The sequence below is a fragment of the Cnephaeus nilssonii genome (genome assembly GCF_951640355.1).
Source record: "Cnephaeus nilssonii genome assembly, chromosome: 6".
In the NCBI taxonomy this organism is placed as follows: domain Eukaryota; kingdom Metazoa; phylum Chordata; class Mammalia; order Chiroptera; family Vespertilionidae; genus Cnephaeus; species Cnephaeus nilssonii.
Window position 1 is genome coordinate 70,308,635 of NC_137077.1, and position 18,400 is coordinate 70,327,034.

Below are 18,400 nucleotides of genomic sequence, written 5' to 3' on the forward strand. Positions count from 1 at the left end.
AGACTTATCTTCATGAACAATAGGAAATCTGTTTCCTACACATGACAAGATCTAGTTTGGTAATTCCTAAAAGATTCCAGTATATAAGGGACCAACAGGCCAGAAGGGTGTCATACAAGCTTGATAAATTAGAACACATATACTTTAAGAAATCCTTGCCATATTGTATAACTAGTTCTGGAAAAAAAAAAAAAAAAAAAGGATCTAGTGACCAAGAGGTCTGCATTCTTTTTAAATATATCACTAAGTTTTTAGAATGAATAGGTTACCTTTTAAATACCAAAATATATATTTTTTGGAAATAGTTTACTAAGTTTTCCTTCTTTTAAAACCTTACTGACCAATATCTTTTTTGTTTGGTTTTGTTAATTCTCACTCAAGGATATTTTTCCCATTGTTTTTTTTTTTAATTTTTTTTCTTTATTCAAGAAGGTATTACATATGTGTCCTTATTCCCCCATTGCTTCCCCCCGCCCCCGCCGCCACTCATTGGTTTTTAGAGAGAGTGGAAGGGAAGGAGGGTAGGAGGGGGTGAGAGAGAGAATCATCACTGTGAGAGACACACCCATTGGTTGCCTCTTGCATACACCCCATACTGGGGCAGGGATCCAGCCTGCAACCCAGGTAAGTGCCCTTGACTGAGAATTAAAACCGAGACCCTACTGTGCTCTGGGCTGAAGCTCTAAGCACTAAGCCACACCAGCCAGGGCACTGACCATTATCTTAACCATGAGAGTCAAGATTCAAACTAGCTTTATTTACTCTAAAGCAATGCTGTCCAGTAGAGCTTTCTAAATGACAGAAATGTGAAACGTTCCATATCTCAGTTGTCCAATATGGCAGTCGCTAGTCAAATGTGGCTATTAAGCATTTGAGATGTGGCTGATATAACTGAGAAATGGAATTGCTCATTTTATTTAATTTTAATTACTTTAAATTTAAAGAGGCATGTATAACTAGGTGCTACTGTACTCAAAGAGCAGTTTCAAAGCATACTGTTTCACTAAGGTATGTAAACTTTCTTTCTAGGTTTCCTGCTCCCTACCCCACCACCCAATTTATAGACTATATATAGGGGGCTGTGTAGGTGTGGGATTTAACTGTTTAGGCTTCTGAGTTGAAAGGAATGTATTATACCATACACTTACCAATTCTGGCATTAAGGTTTGAAAATAGGTTTTTAAAATCCTATAAATTGCATTGTATTTCTAGCCATGGCAGACCCAAGATAATCACTTTCTCTTTAATTTTCTTTAAGTATATATTTTATATAAAATAATCAAGGCATTTCTCATGTATATGTTACCTACATATAAAGCACTATTAAACTTCCATCCTAAGTACTTTTACACATATGATATATAGACCTTTATGTAATGAATATTTGAAAAGTTAAGTGCAAATAAAATTTGTGTAAAATTATACATTAAAACATGTGTAATCTTCTCAACCACTCCCAAGAATAGAACAAAAAATGTAGAGTTTTTAAAGCAAAGCCATTTGCTGAGAATAGCAGAGAATTTACTAGCTTAAGAAATAGGTTTTCTTACTTCACATCTTCAAAGTTTGATTCCACAAATATGTTTCTCCTGCTATTAAACCTGACCAGAAGTAATAGTCAAAAGTCAAATCCCTTGACATATTATAGAAATCTAGTAAATTACAAACCCATAGGAAAACCAAGGCATCCTATAGTGCTTCTCAATTTATTTCTCAAACATGTACTTTAAAAAAGAAAAATATCTCAGCAGACCTAAGAATATGTACAGGTATTCTAGTTTGAGAAAAAATAACTCAGGAAAATATGTCTTATTCTAAGAAAATGTCTTTCAATTGCAGGCTATTACTGTAAGAGATCTTTGGCCTTATGTAAAATGTAGACATTTTGATGGTCATTCGAATGAACCCCAAATACTTAAAGAATTAAAAAACACACACAAACATAAACCCTGAGAATTTCTCCAAATGGAACTATCAGATTTCAGTTTGAGAAGTATTGCTGTAGCAGCCATACCAGAAACATTAACTCCAGAGAGGATACTGGTTACCAAAAGGCTGTATTTGCAAGTAAACAAGAGACCCAGTGAAACTTTCCTTTTTTCACCATATCATACATGGTTTAGATATACCAACATAAGAACATCTCACAAGACCTGATAGGATTACAGTGTTAGTTTCCTCATCTTAAATGTTAGAAAAATGTTGTAATCATATATTTGGGGATAACAATACGCTTACCTTGCTCTTTGACATAGAAAGTGAAGAGTCATCTCTATTTTGAGAAATGTCTTCCCTTCCTCTTTCAAAACCTTTAAAAACATTATGATTATATCAGTATCACTACTTTTGAGCAAATATAGGCACTAAAAGCAAATGCAAATAAGTCATTCAATTTCAAATATACATTGTTTTATGTACATTAAGCCTAGACTGAACATACAGTTTTAAAGTATTATAAGTTTAAAGATTTCTAGTATAATAATTCTCTAGAATAAATTAAGGCTCCCAGAGGTAATGAAATCTTTCCCTGAACCCACCAACATCAAGCTACATACCACTTTTCTCTGCTCCTAGAGCACTCTGGATGAATTCAGGCTTCATGGAGCTTTTGTTTTCCTAGTGAACTGTTTCCTTACAAAGAATCCTGATAAACCAATCTAACATACTTTTCTTACCTCTTGCCAAACTAGAAAACAATTCCAGAATTAGTGATAAAAGATGACCAGGGCAATAAATCTGGACCGAGGAACAGACTTAAATCTAATAATGTATTTATTGTAAGATGCCAGGATTCTTGTTCCGGCATTAAGAAGGGTTCAGCAATCTGGAGAAAGGATGCCCGTAACTTAAGTAAGAGTCCAGAGACGAGGGATAATTTTGAAAGGCATTGGGGTCAGAGGAGCCTGGCTGAAGAAACCAAGTTCTCCTTGTCTCAGGACCCCTTGCTTTTTATTAACACAAATTGTCCTACGGCAAGGTGGAGATATAAACTTCAAAGGGTAGGGTTTCCGTACAGAAGCATTGTCAGATTGGGGAATAGCCTACGGCTGTTCAGGTGTTTGGCCAGTAGGAGGCAATAACATGTAGATTAAGATGCCCTGAGCTGTCTGGCAGCAAACAATCATCCTTTTCAGGTTTGGGGAAATGCCTTTAGCCATTCCCAACAGGCGGTAACATATGTGACTCAGCGCTTGTTGAGTCCCCAAGTTCCATCAACCTTTTGATGAAACTCTTGCAATTATGACATGCTGGAACTGGCTTCCAGCAGTGAGAATTAAATGAAATTGCACAGAAAGCACTCAGAATAGTATTCTGCACCATAGTATACGTTCATTTAATACTGACTCTTATTATCATTGTCACTATTGCTATACACATTGTAAAAGGATGAATCTAAAATACAAGAGTGTACTGAGATAAACATGCACACATATCTGCAATCATGTAACACTATGCCAAAAGTAGTTAAATTAATGTTATAAGGGTATAATTAGAGAAATGTTAATTCTGAGATTTATGTAGCAGGCATGAAAGAGCAGTACTCATTTTAATGTTCTTTCTCTTTTTGAGGGCAAGTAATATTAACTCTTCCCTAAAGTTCTGGGTCCAATAAAAACCTATACTTAAAAAATATATATATATAAATACACACACACACACACACACACACACACACACACACACACTCTAGAGGCCCGGTGCACAAAATTCATGCACTTGGGGCGGGGGGGAACCCTCAGCCTGGCCTGTGCCCTCTCACAGTCCGGGAGCCCTCAGGGATGTCTGACTGACAGCTTAGGCCATGGGCCTAAGCTGTCAGTTGGACATCCTTAACGCTGCCACGGAGGCGGGAGAGGCTCCCGCCACCACCACTGTGCCCGCCAGCCATGAGCCCAGCTTCTGGCTGAGCAGTGCTCCCCCTGTGGGAGTGCACTGACCACCAGGGGGCAGCTCCTGCATTGAGCATTTGCCCCCTAGTGGTCAGTGCACATCATAGAGACCGGTCGTTCTGCCATTGGTCAATTTGCATATTAGCCTTTTATTATATAGCATAGGATATAATTATTCATAGCTCGGGACTTAAAAATAATTTCTAACATAGCAACAATACCATTTATTCTGTATTTGGTTTATATCAGCTAAAAACAAATCCATTCCATTTTCCTAATTCAGAGATTTTATAGAATTTTTTTCTGTAATATAAAGAAGGAATCACCCCCTCCACCAGCCACACCCCCCCCCCCCCCCCCCCCGCCACCTCTGGTAAAGAGAATGATCACACAACTCCAACCCTCGGGGAAAAACACCTGTCTCATAAATCCAATATGGAATTTTAAATAAAAACTTATCAGAATTAGAATTTTTAGTGTAAAACAAACTGAAGTTATATAATTCAGCTTAAAAGTTGTAAAATATTTCAGAGTAATAAATACTTGTAATAGGTAATTCTCAATGCTAATAAACTAATATAAAACACTTCAAAGAACTTCTAAATATATGTATAAGAGCATAAAGATTTTCTAAAAGTATATTGTAAATAAAAAATGTCTTCTTTTATTCTCACAAAAACAGACTTCAATTTCTCTAGTAAAGTTTTATATTCATCTGAATCTAGACAAATCCATTTATTAGATGAAGAAAAATACCACTTCACTGTGTCTACATTCACATATTATTTTAAAAACTGAACAGTAAATTAAAACAAAAGTAGAAGTTGTAAGTCTGAATAAACTTTTTTTTTTTTTACCATGCAAGTATGTCTTATAGAAAGTTTCAAATGTTGGAAAAGGACATTGATAAACCTAGGTTGTATGTTATCTGTCAAAACCAATAAACAAATCACATTTTAAAAGATTATCTAGCCAGGCTGATGTGGTTCAGTAGTTGAGTATAAACCCATGAACCAACAGGTCACATGCCCAGGTTGCTGGCTCAATCCCTAGTGGGGGGCATGCAGGAGGCAGACAATTGATGTTTCTCTCTCATTAATGTTTCTATCCTTCTCCATTCCTCTCTCCCTCAAATCAATAAAAACATATTAAAAAATAAGAGATCCTCTATATAAACTTTTAAAAAATTGTACTATAGTATCACTATGAGTACATGGGCAGGTATACCATTTCTATATTATAGCTCATTATAAAGAAAAAGACCATATAAAATGTACTTCTGAAGGTAGAAATGACAAAAAAATTAAACAAATATTTTCCTAAGGAAAACTAAAATGAAAAAAGGTTGTGATCAAAGTAGTAAGATAAAGTTACCTTTAAATGTCAGATTAAAAAAAAATGCACCCAAAATTTTTCTTTTCATTATTATAAAATGACCAAGAAGACTTTTCTATTTTAGTTTTAATTTTAAAAAATACATAAAAAGCTGCTTGCTTCGTGGAAGTACTTAATTCCATTCTACTTCTTAGCTGATAAAACATATTTTAAAGAGCTTTTTATCATGGCTGGTTATAATATAACTGTTGGTTGTATTAAGTGGAATATGGAAGTATCCTTATGAATATATTTTCTATTTCAAGAATTAGAAAACCAAGCCAATCATTCATTTTTCCATTCAAACAAATTGATCCAGAATAACGTTCAATATATTCTTTGACAAGAAAACTGACAATTCTGCCTTTAATTACCTAATTAAAGAAAAACCAAATTTTAAAAAGTGACATTTTCTATTCTTTTATTAGGGTCACATGATTCTTTAGTATTGAGCAGACTTGAGGCAAGGTCAACAAAGGTGTTCCAGCAAGCTTGCTGGCTTAAAAAAAGAAGAAAAAAAAAAAAAAAGAACGAGGCAGAAACAAATATAGAAATGGAAGTCACATTGTAAAAGCAAATAGAGTATTTAGCAACATTTAAAAAATTCAGTATATTGTATTTTCAAAGCCACTTCAAACAAAGATAAATACTAATATTTATAACCCTTTGAGAATGTAAGAAAGAAGCAAGATAGTACCATGCTACACTAGTAAGACTAAATATGGATTATGAATGCTATTTAAAGATTACACTACTTAGGCAACAGTTCAAGACTATGGTTTCCAATTCTTTTCAGAAACACTTAAAAAAGAAAATGAAATCAGTGAATTTAAAAATAATTTATTTAATTGCTCAGGTAATACCTTCTATAGTGTTTCATTATCACAAAGAAATGAATATACCACCTATCAACATGAATATTCACAAAAAGTAAAGAATGAAAATTAGTGTGAAAATAGAATAACAAAATATAAGGGTCAGAAAAATATATATTGTTTAAGTACCAGTTTCAGTCAATATTTCTTTTTCATAAATATTAAGAGTATTTTTATTTTAAAAGAAAAATAGATCTTTAAAGAGTAGATATAATTATGTAGCAGTTTAAAATTTTGAAAAGAAAAAATGTTTATATTTTAAAATATATCCAAATATTTGCTACAATAAATCTTTTTCAAACAATAAAAGATCAATTTATATTTATCTCTCACTGACAAATGATTTAATGTCTAAATTACAGCTGTTAAACACTAAATTTCATTTAATAACTAATACCCTAACAATTTGTTTTTCTTAGCAAAAACAACATACACAAACACATCTAACAACAAGTAAGGGATTTCAAAAATTATTCTCAGGCAGAAAACTTCACTTTAGTCAGGACTTGAGCTATTAAAAGTTAAACTAAACATCAATTTTAGGTTAGTTACTCTTCTGAAAACAGCCAAACAAATATCAATATTAAATATTTGGGTTTCATTTATAGAAATCTCAGAACAATTTGTTCACTTATAGAATTTTACATTCATCTCAAACCCAGAAAAGGCTTTAATTTTAGCAAAGGGCCAGACTATTTACTTCCATAATTAAGACAAAAACTCATGCTATAAGCATTGAAGATTCGTACCTTACTGAATCATTAGTTCTCAAGTTTGAGCTTAAGAAATGTAAGAGAAAATATGGAAAAGCCAAGCGCTATAGCAGCAGCTACTAAAACCTAACCTTTCACATAGAGTTGTTTTCCTTAAACCAAAGCAGATTTAAGATATTAAAAAGTCTATTTTATTTTAATGAGAACTGTGTAAGAAATTAAGAATTAAGACTAAAAAACAAACCTGGCAACGAAAGTTCATTGTATCCTCCAAAGGAAGCATTCCGGACAAGCTTTCGGCCATCATTTCGTGGAGGAAATAAAACAGGCAAAACAGTACAGGAAGAAAATCTGCGCTGTTGTGAGCTTTCCTCTTTCATGGCTTAGAAAGTCTATTTAATGTATATGCTCACCCAGAAGGCTAATTATATGAGTATGGCAATGACAGGCTTTTCTCTCACATCCAAATATAGCAAAAGCCACCAGCACAAACAAAGGACACACACGTTTAACAGCAAAGGAGAAGGACCAGAGCCCGTCAAATCAGTAATAAACAGACCGAGAAAGAGGCTGACAGAAAAGGCATTAAACCATGCTGCTGGGTTTTTTAAATGACCTGATAAACAAGAAAGGCAATTCCACTAACGCTTTAGCTTCCAGTAATGCCCTGCACTGAATTGCTGCTTTAGGAAAACAAACCAAGATCAATACTTAAAAGATTCAGGATGAAGTAATAAAATCAGTTTCTCTTCCTTTCTCAAAAATGCAACACTTTTCTCCATATCCATTATGTTTTTGTAGGATCTGCCACAGTACCCACCTCTTATGATTATTTCCTTTGTATTTTTTGCTTACTTCCAAAATGGATATAAACATAATACTGTTTATCCTTCCTGAAGCCTCTAGATTTATATCTAATCTACTGCTTGCCTCAGCCATGATTAAGAATTCATAAGGAAAGATATTCTTTCAAGTGCAATTTTAATGGATTCCAACAGCTAAAGCAAAGGATAAACATTTAAGTTTTACCTCTAGCAGAGATATATGAGTCATTAAGACAGTGTTAATCCAAACCAATCAACAGAGAAGATTAAAAAGACTATAATACTCCAATACATGTTCCTTTGAAACAAGTATGAGCTGCTACATTTCTTCATTACATTTAAACTTTTCAAAATATAAAATCTAACAATGAGTATTTTCCACTTAAAACACTCCTATTAAAAAATTACCCTTATTTTCACAGTAAAGAAAGAAATCTCATTCTTTAAAACTAAGTGACTGGTATGATCCCACAGTATTAAATCTAATAGGAAAGTACCTATAGCCAAAATGTTACACTATGTCCTCTCTATAGCTAACTTTAAATTCCAAAAAATTCTTTCCTAGTTATATTATAATCCATTTACCTTACTCTACCTTAATTGAAGTTAAAAAACTCTAGTCAGTTATTTTCTTTATATATCCTAGATTGATTTTTCCAGCCATAGTTCTTATTTTCAATCTGGAAATGCACCCACTTAGCTGGACAACAACTAATTCAGTTACAAATGACTTTGTGGTTCATTTTTATAGATACCTTACGATAAGATCTCAGTTTCCTTCTTCATTATGCTTACATTTCAAGGCTGGTACTCCACTCATATACAACAGCATTCCATATAACCCAAGACTTTCTCTTTACTAGAAAGGACACTTAAAAACAAACTCGATTTCCTGTACATAACATATTCTTCCTTAAGCAAAGACATTTCAAAATCAATTAGTGATAAAAATAACTGTATAGTTGATACCCACAACTACAACAGGGTTTTGTTTCTACTTATCTCCATTTCATGAAATATAAATTAGCATGAATTATAGACAATAGAGAAATAATTATAATTAATTCATAAAATGGTGCTTGTCTCTCAAGGCATAAAGGACAAAATACCACAAAAGGCATTATAGTATAATGGGTAAGCAGGATTTGAAATTAAACTTCCTAGGTTCAAATCCTAGTTCTAGCCTAACTGGATATATTTGAGCTATTAACTTAATTTCTCTACGTCTGTGTTTTCTCATTTATAAAATGCTAATAATATTACCTATATTATGGGACTATTATAAGGATCAAATTGAATAGCATGTAAAATCTAGAAATGTTCCAGAATATAGACAATGACCTAATGTGCTCACTCTTAAATCTCAACTAAAATTACAGAAAAGAAATTTAAAATATATATATATTTTATTGATTTCAAAAGAGTTAGAGATATTGAGAGAGAGAGAGAAACATCAATGATGAGAATCATTTATCAGCTGACTCCTGCACGCCACCTACTGGGGAGTGAGCCACAACCCGAGAACAGAACTGTGACCTCCTGGTTCATTGGTTGACGCTCAACCACTGAGCCATGCTGGCTGGGCAAGAAATATTTTTTTAAAAATAAAAAATAAAAAACACAAGAAAAAACAACAACAAATAGGTATGGCTATATATCTCACAAGTATTGTTCAAGAGAGGATACATCAACAACATAAATTTGACACTGGAAAGTATGACATAAACAAGTAGTCACTGTCTTGCAGATTCAAGAAAGCCAAAACACAAAGCAACAGCAGTAAAAACTAACTTATTTATACCAAAGGATCATTTTGCACATAATTCACAGAACCAAGTTCCTCTAGATCAGGAATCAGGTAAGTTATCAACATCAACAATACTACTGGAATCAGGACAAAAATAAAAGCATGCCTTCAAAACTGGAAGTAAAATGACTTCTAAATTAGGATTCCATTTCCTGCTAAACTATCAATTACATATTACAGTAAAATAAAGATATTTCTGACCATGCAACATCTCAAAAATTTACTTTCCATGCATGTTTTTAAAGAATTTACTAAAGTAGCTCTTCTCACCTGGGGTTACAATAGAATTAGGCCTAATGCACTATATATCCACTGTTCAAAAGGAATTAACTTTTTCTTCCATGTATCTATAATGGCTCTAATCACACACCATATCCTTGGGAAGATTGAGAAATATTCACTTGTTATTTTCTACAGGCCTTACTTCCCTCACAGGACCCCATAAGTGAAAAGCTATATGTACCAGAATATATATTCTACCAAAAAATGATGGCAAATTAAGCCGAGGATACTTCCAACACATTGAAGTATTCTTTTTTTTTTTAAAGACTTAGTACTATGTCCAATTATGAAGAGAACCACTAACCTGTAAAATGAACTAAATATCTGAAGATGTAACTATGCAAATTTAGCAGTAAGTTCCCTTACAGTGCAAGCAATCCAAATAAGAATACAGTTCTCAAAAACAAACAAACAAAAAAAACAATACAGTTCTCACACTGCAGCAGCTCAGGCTTAGCAAACAAGTCTATTAATACCCTTTAAAAGGACATATGAATTGAAATGGGAGATAATGACATCTGCTTTGAAATAAAATAAAGCTCAACAATAAAGGTCTCCATCAATTTCCACTCATCAATATGGCAAAGTAATTTCTTAGCTGTTAATTAGTAAAAACCATGTTGATTATATGGTGTGAAAATTATACAAAGCAAATTTATTATCCTACATTTCCTCAGAAAATAACTCTATAGAGTCTCAACATTAAATATGTTCTCAACATAAAAGCACATTCAAATGCATATATAAAATTAAAAGGATAACTTAAGATAATCTTAGACTGAATAGCATTCTTATTTACAGATACACTAGAGGCCCAATGTATGAAATTCGTGCAAGGGGCTCAGCCTTTGCAGCCCCTCGCAGCCTCGGCCGGCCCTCGCAGCCCCGGCTTTGTCTGGAATGTCGTCCGGACGGTCATTCTGCTGTTCGGTCTAATTAGCATATTAGCTCTTTATTATATAGGATATTCACTACAATAAGTATAATATTGTACTTTCCTTTGGATGACAAGTTCTTTATAATTACTAGGTGTACCAGTTAATAATGGCAGATTTTGTAATCAAAAACACGATAATTTCAAGAGAAACATTGAAAGTGCTTGACTCAAAGTAATGTCCATCGCTAGCTACACATTTCCCCCTCTTTCAGGTAATCTGTGGATACCGTCCTAATAGAACTTTTCTTGTTTTGAGGCAAACCATTCAGAGACCCAATTTTCCACTTCTTCGTACATTTTGAAGTGCTGCTCAGAAAGTGCGTGTACCATCGATCGGAACAAGTCGTAATCTGAAGGAGCAAGGTCTGGTGAATACGGCGGGTGGGTTAATACTTCTCAAGCAAGATCTTTTAACGTGTCTTTAACTGGTTTTGAAGTGTGTGATGGTGCATTATCACGAAGCAAAATTACTTTGCCGTGTCTTCTGCACATTCTGGTCATTTCACAATCAAAGCGTGGTTCAAATTGATTATTTGTTGTTGGTAGCAATCAGTATTAATGGTTTCACCTGGTTTTAGAAGCGCATAATACACCACACCTTCCTGATCCCACCAAACGCAGAGCATTGTCTTCTTTCCGAAGAGATTTGGCCTGGCAGTCAATGTTGATGGTTGACCTGGATCAACCCATGATTTTGTGCATTTGGGATTCTCAAAATAAATCCACTTTTCATTGCCAGTCACAATTCGATGCAAAAAAGACTTTCTTTCGTGCAGTTGAAGCAACATTTTACTGATGACTTTTTGGTTTTCCATTTTGTCTTTCGTTCAGTTAATGTGGTACCCATGTTCCTTCCTTTAAAATCTTTCCCATTGCTAGTAAACGATCGGAAATTGTTTGCTGAGCAACGTTTAATCTTTCTGCAAGTTGTTTTTGAGTTTAACATGCATCTTCATCCAATAATGCTTGTAATTGTTGGTCTTCAAACTTTTTCTGTTGACCTGGACGTTCTTTGTCTTTCACATCGAAATCATCCCTTTTAAAGCGTTTAATCCAGCGTTTACAAGTATCTTGAGATGGAATGGAGCATGTTCACCATAAGCTTCCCGAAGTATACGATAACTTTCTGCAGCACTTTTCTTCAAAATAAAGTAATGAATTAAAATTTCCCGCAAATACTATTTTGGGCACGAAATACAACATTTTTAAGCGTAAAAATATCTATGATGTTAACACCTTCAGCAAATTTGATATATAAAGATTTGAAGCTTGCTGTCAATACAATAAAATAGCATACATATCAAATCGCACATATATCAACATATGTATAACTCCATCTATTGGAAAAAATCTGCATTATTAACCGGTATACCTGGTAAACGTTTAATGAGGTACTTAGGTTTATAAGACTGTTGACAAAAATCTATTTAACTGAAAATGTACTAAACTAATAGTACCTATGAATGTAAACACCTAATACTACTTCATAATTATACAGTAATTAATGTTTTAAAAAAGTGTTTTCACATATATTCTCAATAGAGTTAAATAACAATATGATACGTAAAATGAATAGTGTCCTGGTATTACAGAAAAGGTAATCAGGCTCTGAAAGACATATGCTTACCAATCACATAGTAAACAAGAATAGAGCCAAGATTAGAACCCAGGCCTGGGAGTAGGGTTTACTTTCCTGCTCCTCCTCATTCTCCTTTCCCTAAGCCTGTCAACACAGATGCCAGCATCAAGCAGTTTTGTGGTAAGAAGAGACTCAAAGACCAGGGATAAAAAAGATGATACCAGATAACAATAGAGTCTGTAGCAGAAAGGGAGAAAATGAGGGACATGTTAATGATAGTGAAGAAGAAAGAGGAGCCCATAGGACATAGGTCATGCAACTGAACCACCCTTTACATAAAAGGGCAATTTGTAAATCAAGGACTCAACTCAAAACTTAAAAAACATGTTTCAAGGATTCTTCCACTAGAAATCCATGCAAATGTTGTGTTAGAAAAAGAAGCTTTTTTACTCTTTCCTTCTGTATAACTAAGTTCTCAAAACATAACAAATAAGGCCTGGCTCAGTTGGTTGGAGCATCATCCCATGCACAGGAAGGTTGCAGGTTTGATTCTCGGTCAGGGAACATACCCAGGTTGTGGGTTCGGTTCAATCCCGGGTTGAGGCATGGGGGAGGCAAGAGATCGATGTTTCTCTCTCTCTCTAAAATCAATGGAAACATATCCTCAGGTGAGGATTGAAAAGGAGGGGGAAAAGAACTAAAAACATAACAGATAAAGAAAAATCCCATTCCCCACTGTACCAATTTGAATCTCTTAGTGTTGTAAAAGTAACCAGTCTTCTAGCCCTTCTCTCCAAGCATGAGAACCAAGTTATAAGACAATATTGCTCGTTCTAGCATGACAAGATGAATACTGATCTCTCCATTCCCTCTACCAGCTGATAATCAAATATTGGTGCCAATGCTCACATCTTTTTACTTACCCACCAGAGACTCTATCCAACCCAGGAGCTTTGGAGTTGGACATAAATTAAAGGCTGCCACACTCCAGAAATTTTCTAATGATGAGGCCAACAAGGCCCTGAAGAAGCTTCCACCAGTAGTAGATGAGGTAGTAGATGAGAGTTCCTGTTGTTTCACATCCTCACTGACACTTGTAATTGTCAGACTTTAAAATTACTTCAATCTGGTGGGTATGAAATGGCAATTCATTATAGTATTAATTTACCTTTGCCAGTTTCCTAGTGATGTTTAGCATCTTTTCACACTTGCCATTTAAGTTACCTCTTTTGTAAACAGCTATTCATGAGTTTTGGACATTTTTTCTAGTGGGTTTTGGGTTGATCCATAGAAGTACCTTACTTTTCCTGAATATTAATTGTTTGTCAGTTACATGCATCACCATCTGTTTCTTCACTATTTTTATGGTATCTTTTGATAACCAGATGTTCTTAAGTTCAACAAGGCAGAATGCCAGTCTTCTTTCAGTTTGTGTGTGTTGTTTACCCTTTCTTACACCAAGGATATAAAAATATTTTTCTATAGTTTATTAAGTTTAAAAGCTTTATCTTTCACATTTAATCTGGAATTGATTTTGTAAATAGTGGGAGAGAGTTATTTTCATTTTTTTCTCGAGTATATAAACTAATTTTCCCTGAATGATTTGAGTAATATGCCATAAATTGAGGCTTCCATGTATGCTGGGTTTGTTTCTAAGTCTCTTTGTGTTTCACTCATCTCTGTGTCTATTTCAGCACCAATACCTCCTGCCCTATTTACTAGAACACCAGAGGAAGGCTAAGTAACCCCCGACCCTTGCTTGGTTCTGCTGCTTCAGGAATGTCTTGACTCTTTTTGCCCTTTGCTCTCCCTAGGGAATTTAAAAAAGATGACTTTATCAAATACCATGAAAAAATCCTGTTCAGAAATGGATTCAAAACACAATGAACAGATGAAATCAATTTGAGAAGTGACATGCTAATGATACTGAATTCCGAGTTGAAAACACGTTATGTCTCTCCATTTATTGAGAATACATGTTATACTTTTCTATGTAAAGATATTTCACATCTCTTGCTAGATTTATTGCTATGTACCTTATTCCCTGTTATTTTAAACAGTATTTTTTTAATTGCATTTTCCTAACCATTTGTTACTGGTACATATATCCAGTAACTTCTTAATAATTTTCAGAATTTATCTGTGAATAATTGTACTAGCTGCAAATAAATAAAAAATTGTTTCTTCCTTTACTTTTTTTTTTTTTTTACCTTATTCACTGGTTACATTTCAAGTGCATTGTTGAAATGAAGTGTAGATGGTATACACCTTTTTCTTGTTCCTAATTCTAACTTTAAAAGGTTAAGAAAGTTCCCTTCTATTCCTAATTTGCTGAGTTTTTTCCCCCCAATCATGTTAAACTTTTCAAATCTATTTTCTTTACTAGTAGGATGACAACATCGATTTTCTTTTTTAATCTGTTAAAGTGTTAAATGACAACCATAGATTTTCTAATATCAAACTTGGAATAACCCCAATGTGATTGTAATTTATTATTATCTTTTTATTTGCTTGATTCAGTTTGCTAACAGTTTATTTGGAATTGCTGTATCTAGGTTCATGAGTAAGAATGTTTTATAACTTTTCCCTACTGTAATGTCCTTGTCTGCTTTTCTTATACAAGCCTCACTTAAGGAATACTTCTTTTTCCATTTCATCAATTCTAAGATGCCATCAACTATTAACTATGTTCCTGACTTTCAGAAATGACATAAAATATGAGGTGAGAGAAGGAGACTGATGGCAATTTTAACATGCATAACACATATCCCAGATTCACAGATGTTATAAAGTGTTCAACAATGACCAACAGAGATTGTAAAACACTATCAATTAAAGATTCAACCCAATTTCAGAAATGTTAAAAATCTTTCAAATGTATTGGCTTTAAGTTATTTATATTACCTTTTAAACATCTGCTTGTATTTTTCTTGTCTCCTTTTTATTGCTAACTAGAGGCCCGGTGCACGAAATTCATGCACGGAGTGGGGGGGGGGGAAGGGAGAGACACCTTAGCACTGCCTGCACCCTCTGCAATTCGGGACCCTTACACCTTTTTCCTATCTAGCTAACCTCTTCACATTTAAAAAAATTAACTGAAATATCACCTACTCTAGGAAATCCTCTTTGAACAAATGTCTTTACAATCTGTATTAAGTATTTTCATAGTATACCATTCTTTTTCTTTAACAGCTACTTAGAGTGGATGCAATGTGGTTTTCATTCTTGCATCTGAATTTTTTCTTCTTGCTCTTGTAATAGTAAAGCTTATCCAATTTACATTTGCCCTTCAAGGGCTTATATTTGGTTCAGTTTCTAGTTGGCTCCCTGCTTTATTTTTAAGCAATAAATTTGGGTTGTCATAGTAAACCTCACTTGTAATCAAGCCTGTTGGTCTCTCTATCTGAATATTTCTATAATACCTATCACTTTAGCATACCAGAGATTGTCTTCATTTATAGAAAATAACAATAAATGTCACCTGATCATTTGATCTTCTAGTAATATTTTATTTTTTTTAAATATATTTTATTGATTTTTTACAGAGAGGAAGGGAGAGGGATAGAGAGTTAGAAACATTGATCAGCTGCCTCCTGCACACCTCCCACTGGGGATGTGCCCACAACCAAGGTACATGCCCTTGACCGGAATCGAACCTGGGACCCTTCAGTCCGCAGACTGACGCTCTATCCACTGAGCCAAACTGGTTTTGGCAACCTTCTAGTAATATTTTATAGCAAGATGTATTATTCTAGTAATTTAACTATTACAAAACTGAGGCGTATAGAAATAAATTACATTGAACAATAAAGAATGACTCAAATATCAAAGCATTGTACACTTAGGGCCTCCCTTGTCCTGTGCCTCAGATATCATAGCATAGTTCACAGTTCACATGGAACTCAGCTTCCTTTAAAATAGAAAGGGATGCCACACTCATGAAGCAGCTACTTCCACATATATTTTTTTAATTTAATTCATAGCACATACTCTTTGTACTAATTATTGGAAAATCATCCTAGCAATTGCTTCTGTTCCTCTCTGTATTGTTGCCTTACATTCTGATGTTATTACTTTGCTTTTATCATCCACTCGCTCTAATAAGATAGTGAATTTATTTAAGGGCAGAGATCATGACTTGAGCTTGTGTTTCTCTGTCATGGTGCCTAGATAAATACTCAAAGGCCATCCAGTCCAAATGACTTGTGATGAGAGAGGCCCACTGTTGCTGAGACCTCTGATTTTTATTTAAGTGCCTCACTTGTTCTGTGCCTTTACAGAGGGGTAAGTAGGGACTGAGGGAATTTGAGGAAACCTAGACAGAATTCTCTTCCTAAAGGATTTTGCTAAGCTGGCCCCCCTGGGACCACCGGGCACTTGTCCAATTAAAACCCAGACACACAGCAATAACAAAGGCACTGGTCCTTGGGGATCAAACCTGCAGGAACTCACCCCCGCATTCAGGACCAGGCCGCTGGATAGACCTAGGCTGGTGCTCCTAACTCTGGGGACAGGGAGAATTCCCTTGGCTGCACCCCGTGATCTCGGGTCAGCTCTGCCTGGTCTGCTCTGCTCCTCCGTGATGGCGATCGTGGGTCTCAGCTTGGCCTGCTCTGCTCGCCCCTGATTGCGATCACGGGTCTCGGCTTGGCCTGGCTTGCTCTGCTCGCCCCGTGATGGCGATCGCGGGTCTCGGCTTGGCCTGGCCTCTTCGCCCCGTGATGGCGGGGCAGGGCAGCTTAGGGCGCTGCCCCCTGCCACCTGCCCAGGTCCCCTTGAATCCACCGGAGGCTTAGGGCGCTGCTCCTACAGCCTGCATATGCAAATTAACCTCCATCTTTGTTGGGTTAATTTGCATACTCACTCTGATTGGCTGTGGGCATAGCGAAGGTACGGTCAATTTACATGTTTCTCTCTTATTAGTGTAGATAATGTCTATTTCTTTTTCCCCTTAATCTTGCCAAAAGTTTGATAATTCTTTTGAGGCTTTTCTAAGAACCAACTTTGTTTTTCCTGATACTCTCAACTACTATGCCTATTCTGTTATCTTTATTATTTCCTTCCATCTTCTTTTGGTTAATCCTATTCTTTTTCTAAATTAAATGCTTAGTTAATTAAGTACTTTTCAGCCTTCCTTCTTCTCAAATATCAGCGTTAAACCACTATTTTTTAGATTTTTCTGCTTGAGAATTGTTAGGCTTCCTTAATTAGAGGATTGTCTTTCATCAATTCCGAAAGGTCCTTAGCATTATCTCTTTTATATTGCCTTTAACCCATTAAATCATAATTTGAAACTTATTCCAATTGGTGCAAACTCTGGACTGGGTGGTAGGTAGTTTAGGCAGATTCTCTCTGATGGCAGCTTGTTTCCCAAGTGTTTATTGATTTTTCCACATCCTTGCCAACATTTGGTGTTGTCAGTGTTTTAAATTTTAGCCATTTTAATGGGTGCATATTTTAATGGGTAACTTATTTTTTTTATTTTTAATTATGAGCTTACTAGAGGCCCAGTGCATGAATTTGTGCACGGGTGGGGTCCTGCTGGCCCGGCCCCAATCAGGGCAGATTGGGCCTGATCAGGGCCGAGCCAGCTGGGGGGAGGGGCTGCAGGCGATTGGCTGGCGGGCCCCACCCCCAATGGGGGGGAGGGGCGATTGGGTGTGGGGCCGGCCATGGGGAGGGGCTGTGGGCAGTGGGATGGCCAGTCCCCACCCCTGAATGGGGTGGGGGTTGGCCGATCGGGGTCAGCAGCTGGGGGAGGGGCAAGGGGAGGTTGGCTGGTCAGCCCCACCCCCGAATGGTGTGTGTGGGGGCGATCAGGGGTGGAGGTGGCTGGGGGAAGAGTCTGCAGGCCGATTGGAGTGGTGGGGGCTCATTGGGGATGGGGCTGGCCATGGGGAAGGGCTGTGGGCCAGCCGGCCCCGCCCCTGAATGGGGTGGGGGGGCCGATCAGGGGCCCGCAGCCTAGGGGAGGGGCCATGGGTAATTGGCTGGCTTGCCCTGCCCGATTGCGGTGCGGGTGGCCAATCTTGGGTCAGGCAGGGAGAGGAGCTACAGGAGGTTGGCTGGCTGGCCCCGCCCCCTATTGGGGTGGAGGGGCGATCAGGGGCGGGGCCGGC

The 18,400-nt window shown here is 36.2% G+C and overlaps 1 protein-coding gene across 7 annotated transcripts in view; it reads right to left on the bottom strand.

Moving 5' to 3' along the window:
- The window catches only part of OSBPL8 (oxysterol binding protein like 8), a 190,175-nt gene that overhangs the window by 51,869 nt on the left and 119,906 nt on the right, over window positions 1-18,400 (bottom strand). For 6 of the 7 annotated variants that reach the window (XM_079773455.1, XM_079773454.1, XM_079773457.1 and 3 more), the window contains one exon: window positions 2,239-2,309. In XM_079773455.1, coding sequence (XP_079629581.1) covers window positions 2,239-2,309 — 71 coding nt within the window. Of the gene's footprint in view, window positions 1-2,238; window positions 2,310-7,096; window positions 7,711-18,400 lie in introns of those variants that run through there. The other variant, XM_079773460.1, reaches the window with a different exon arrangement.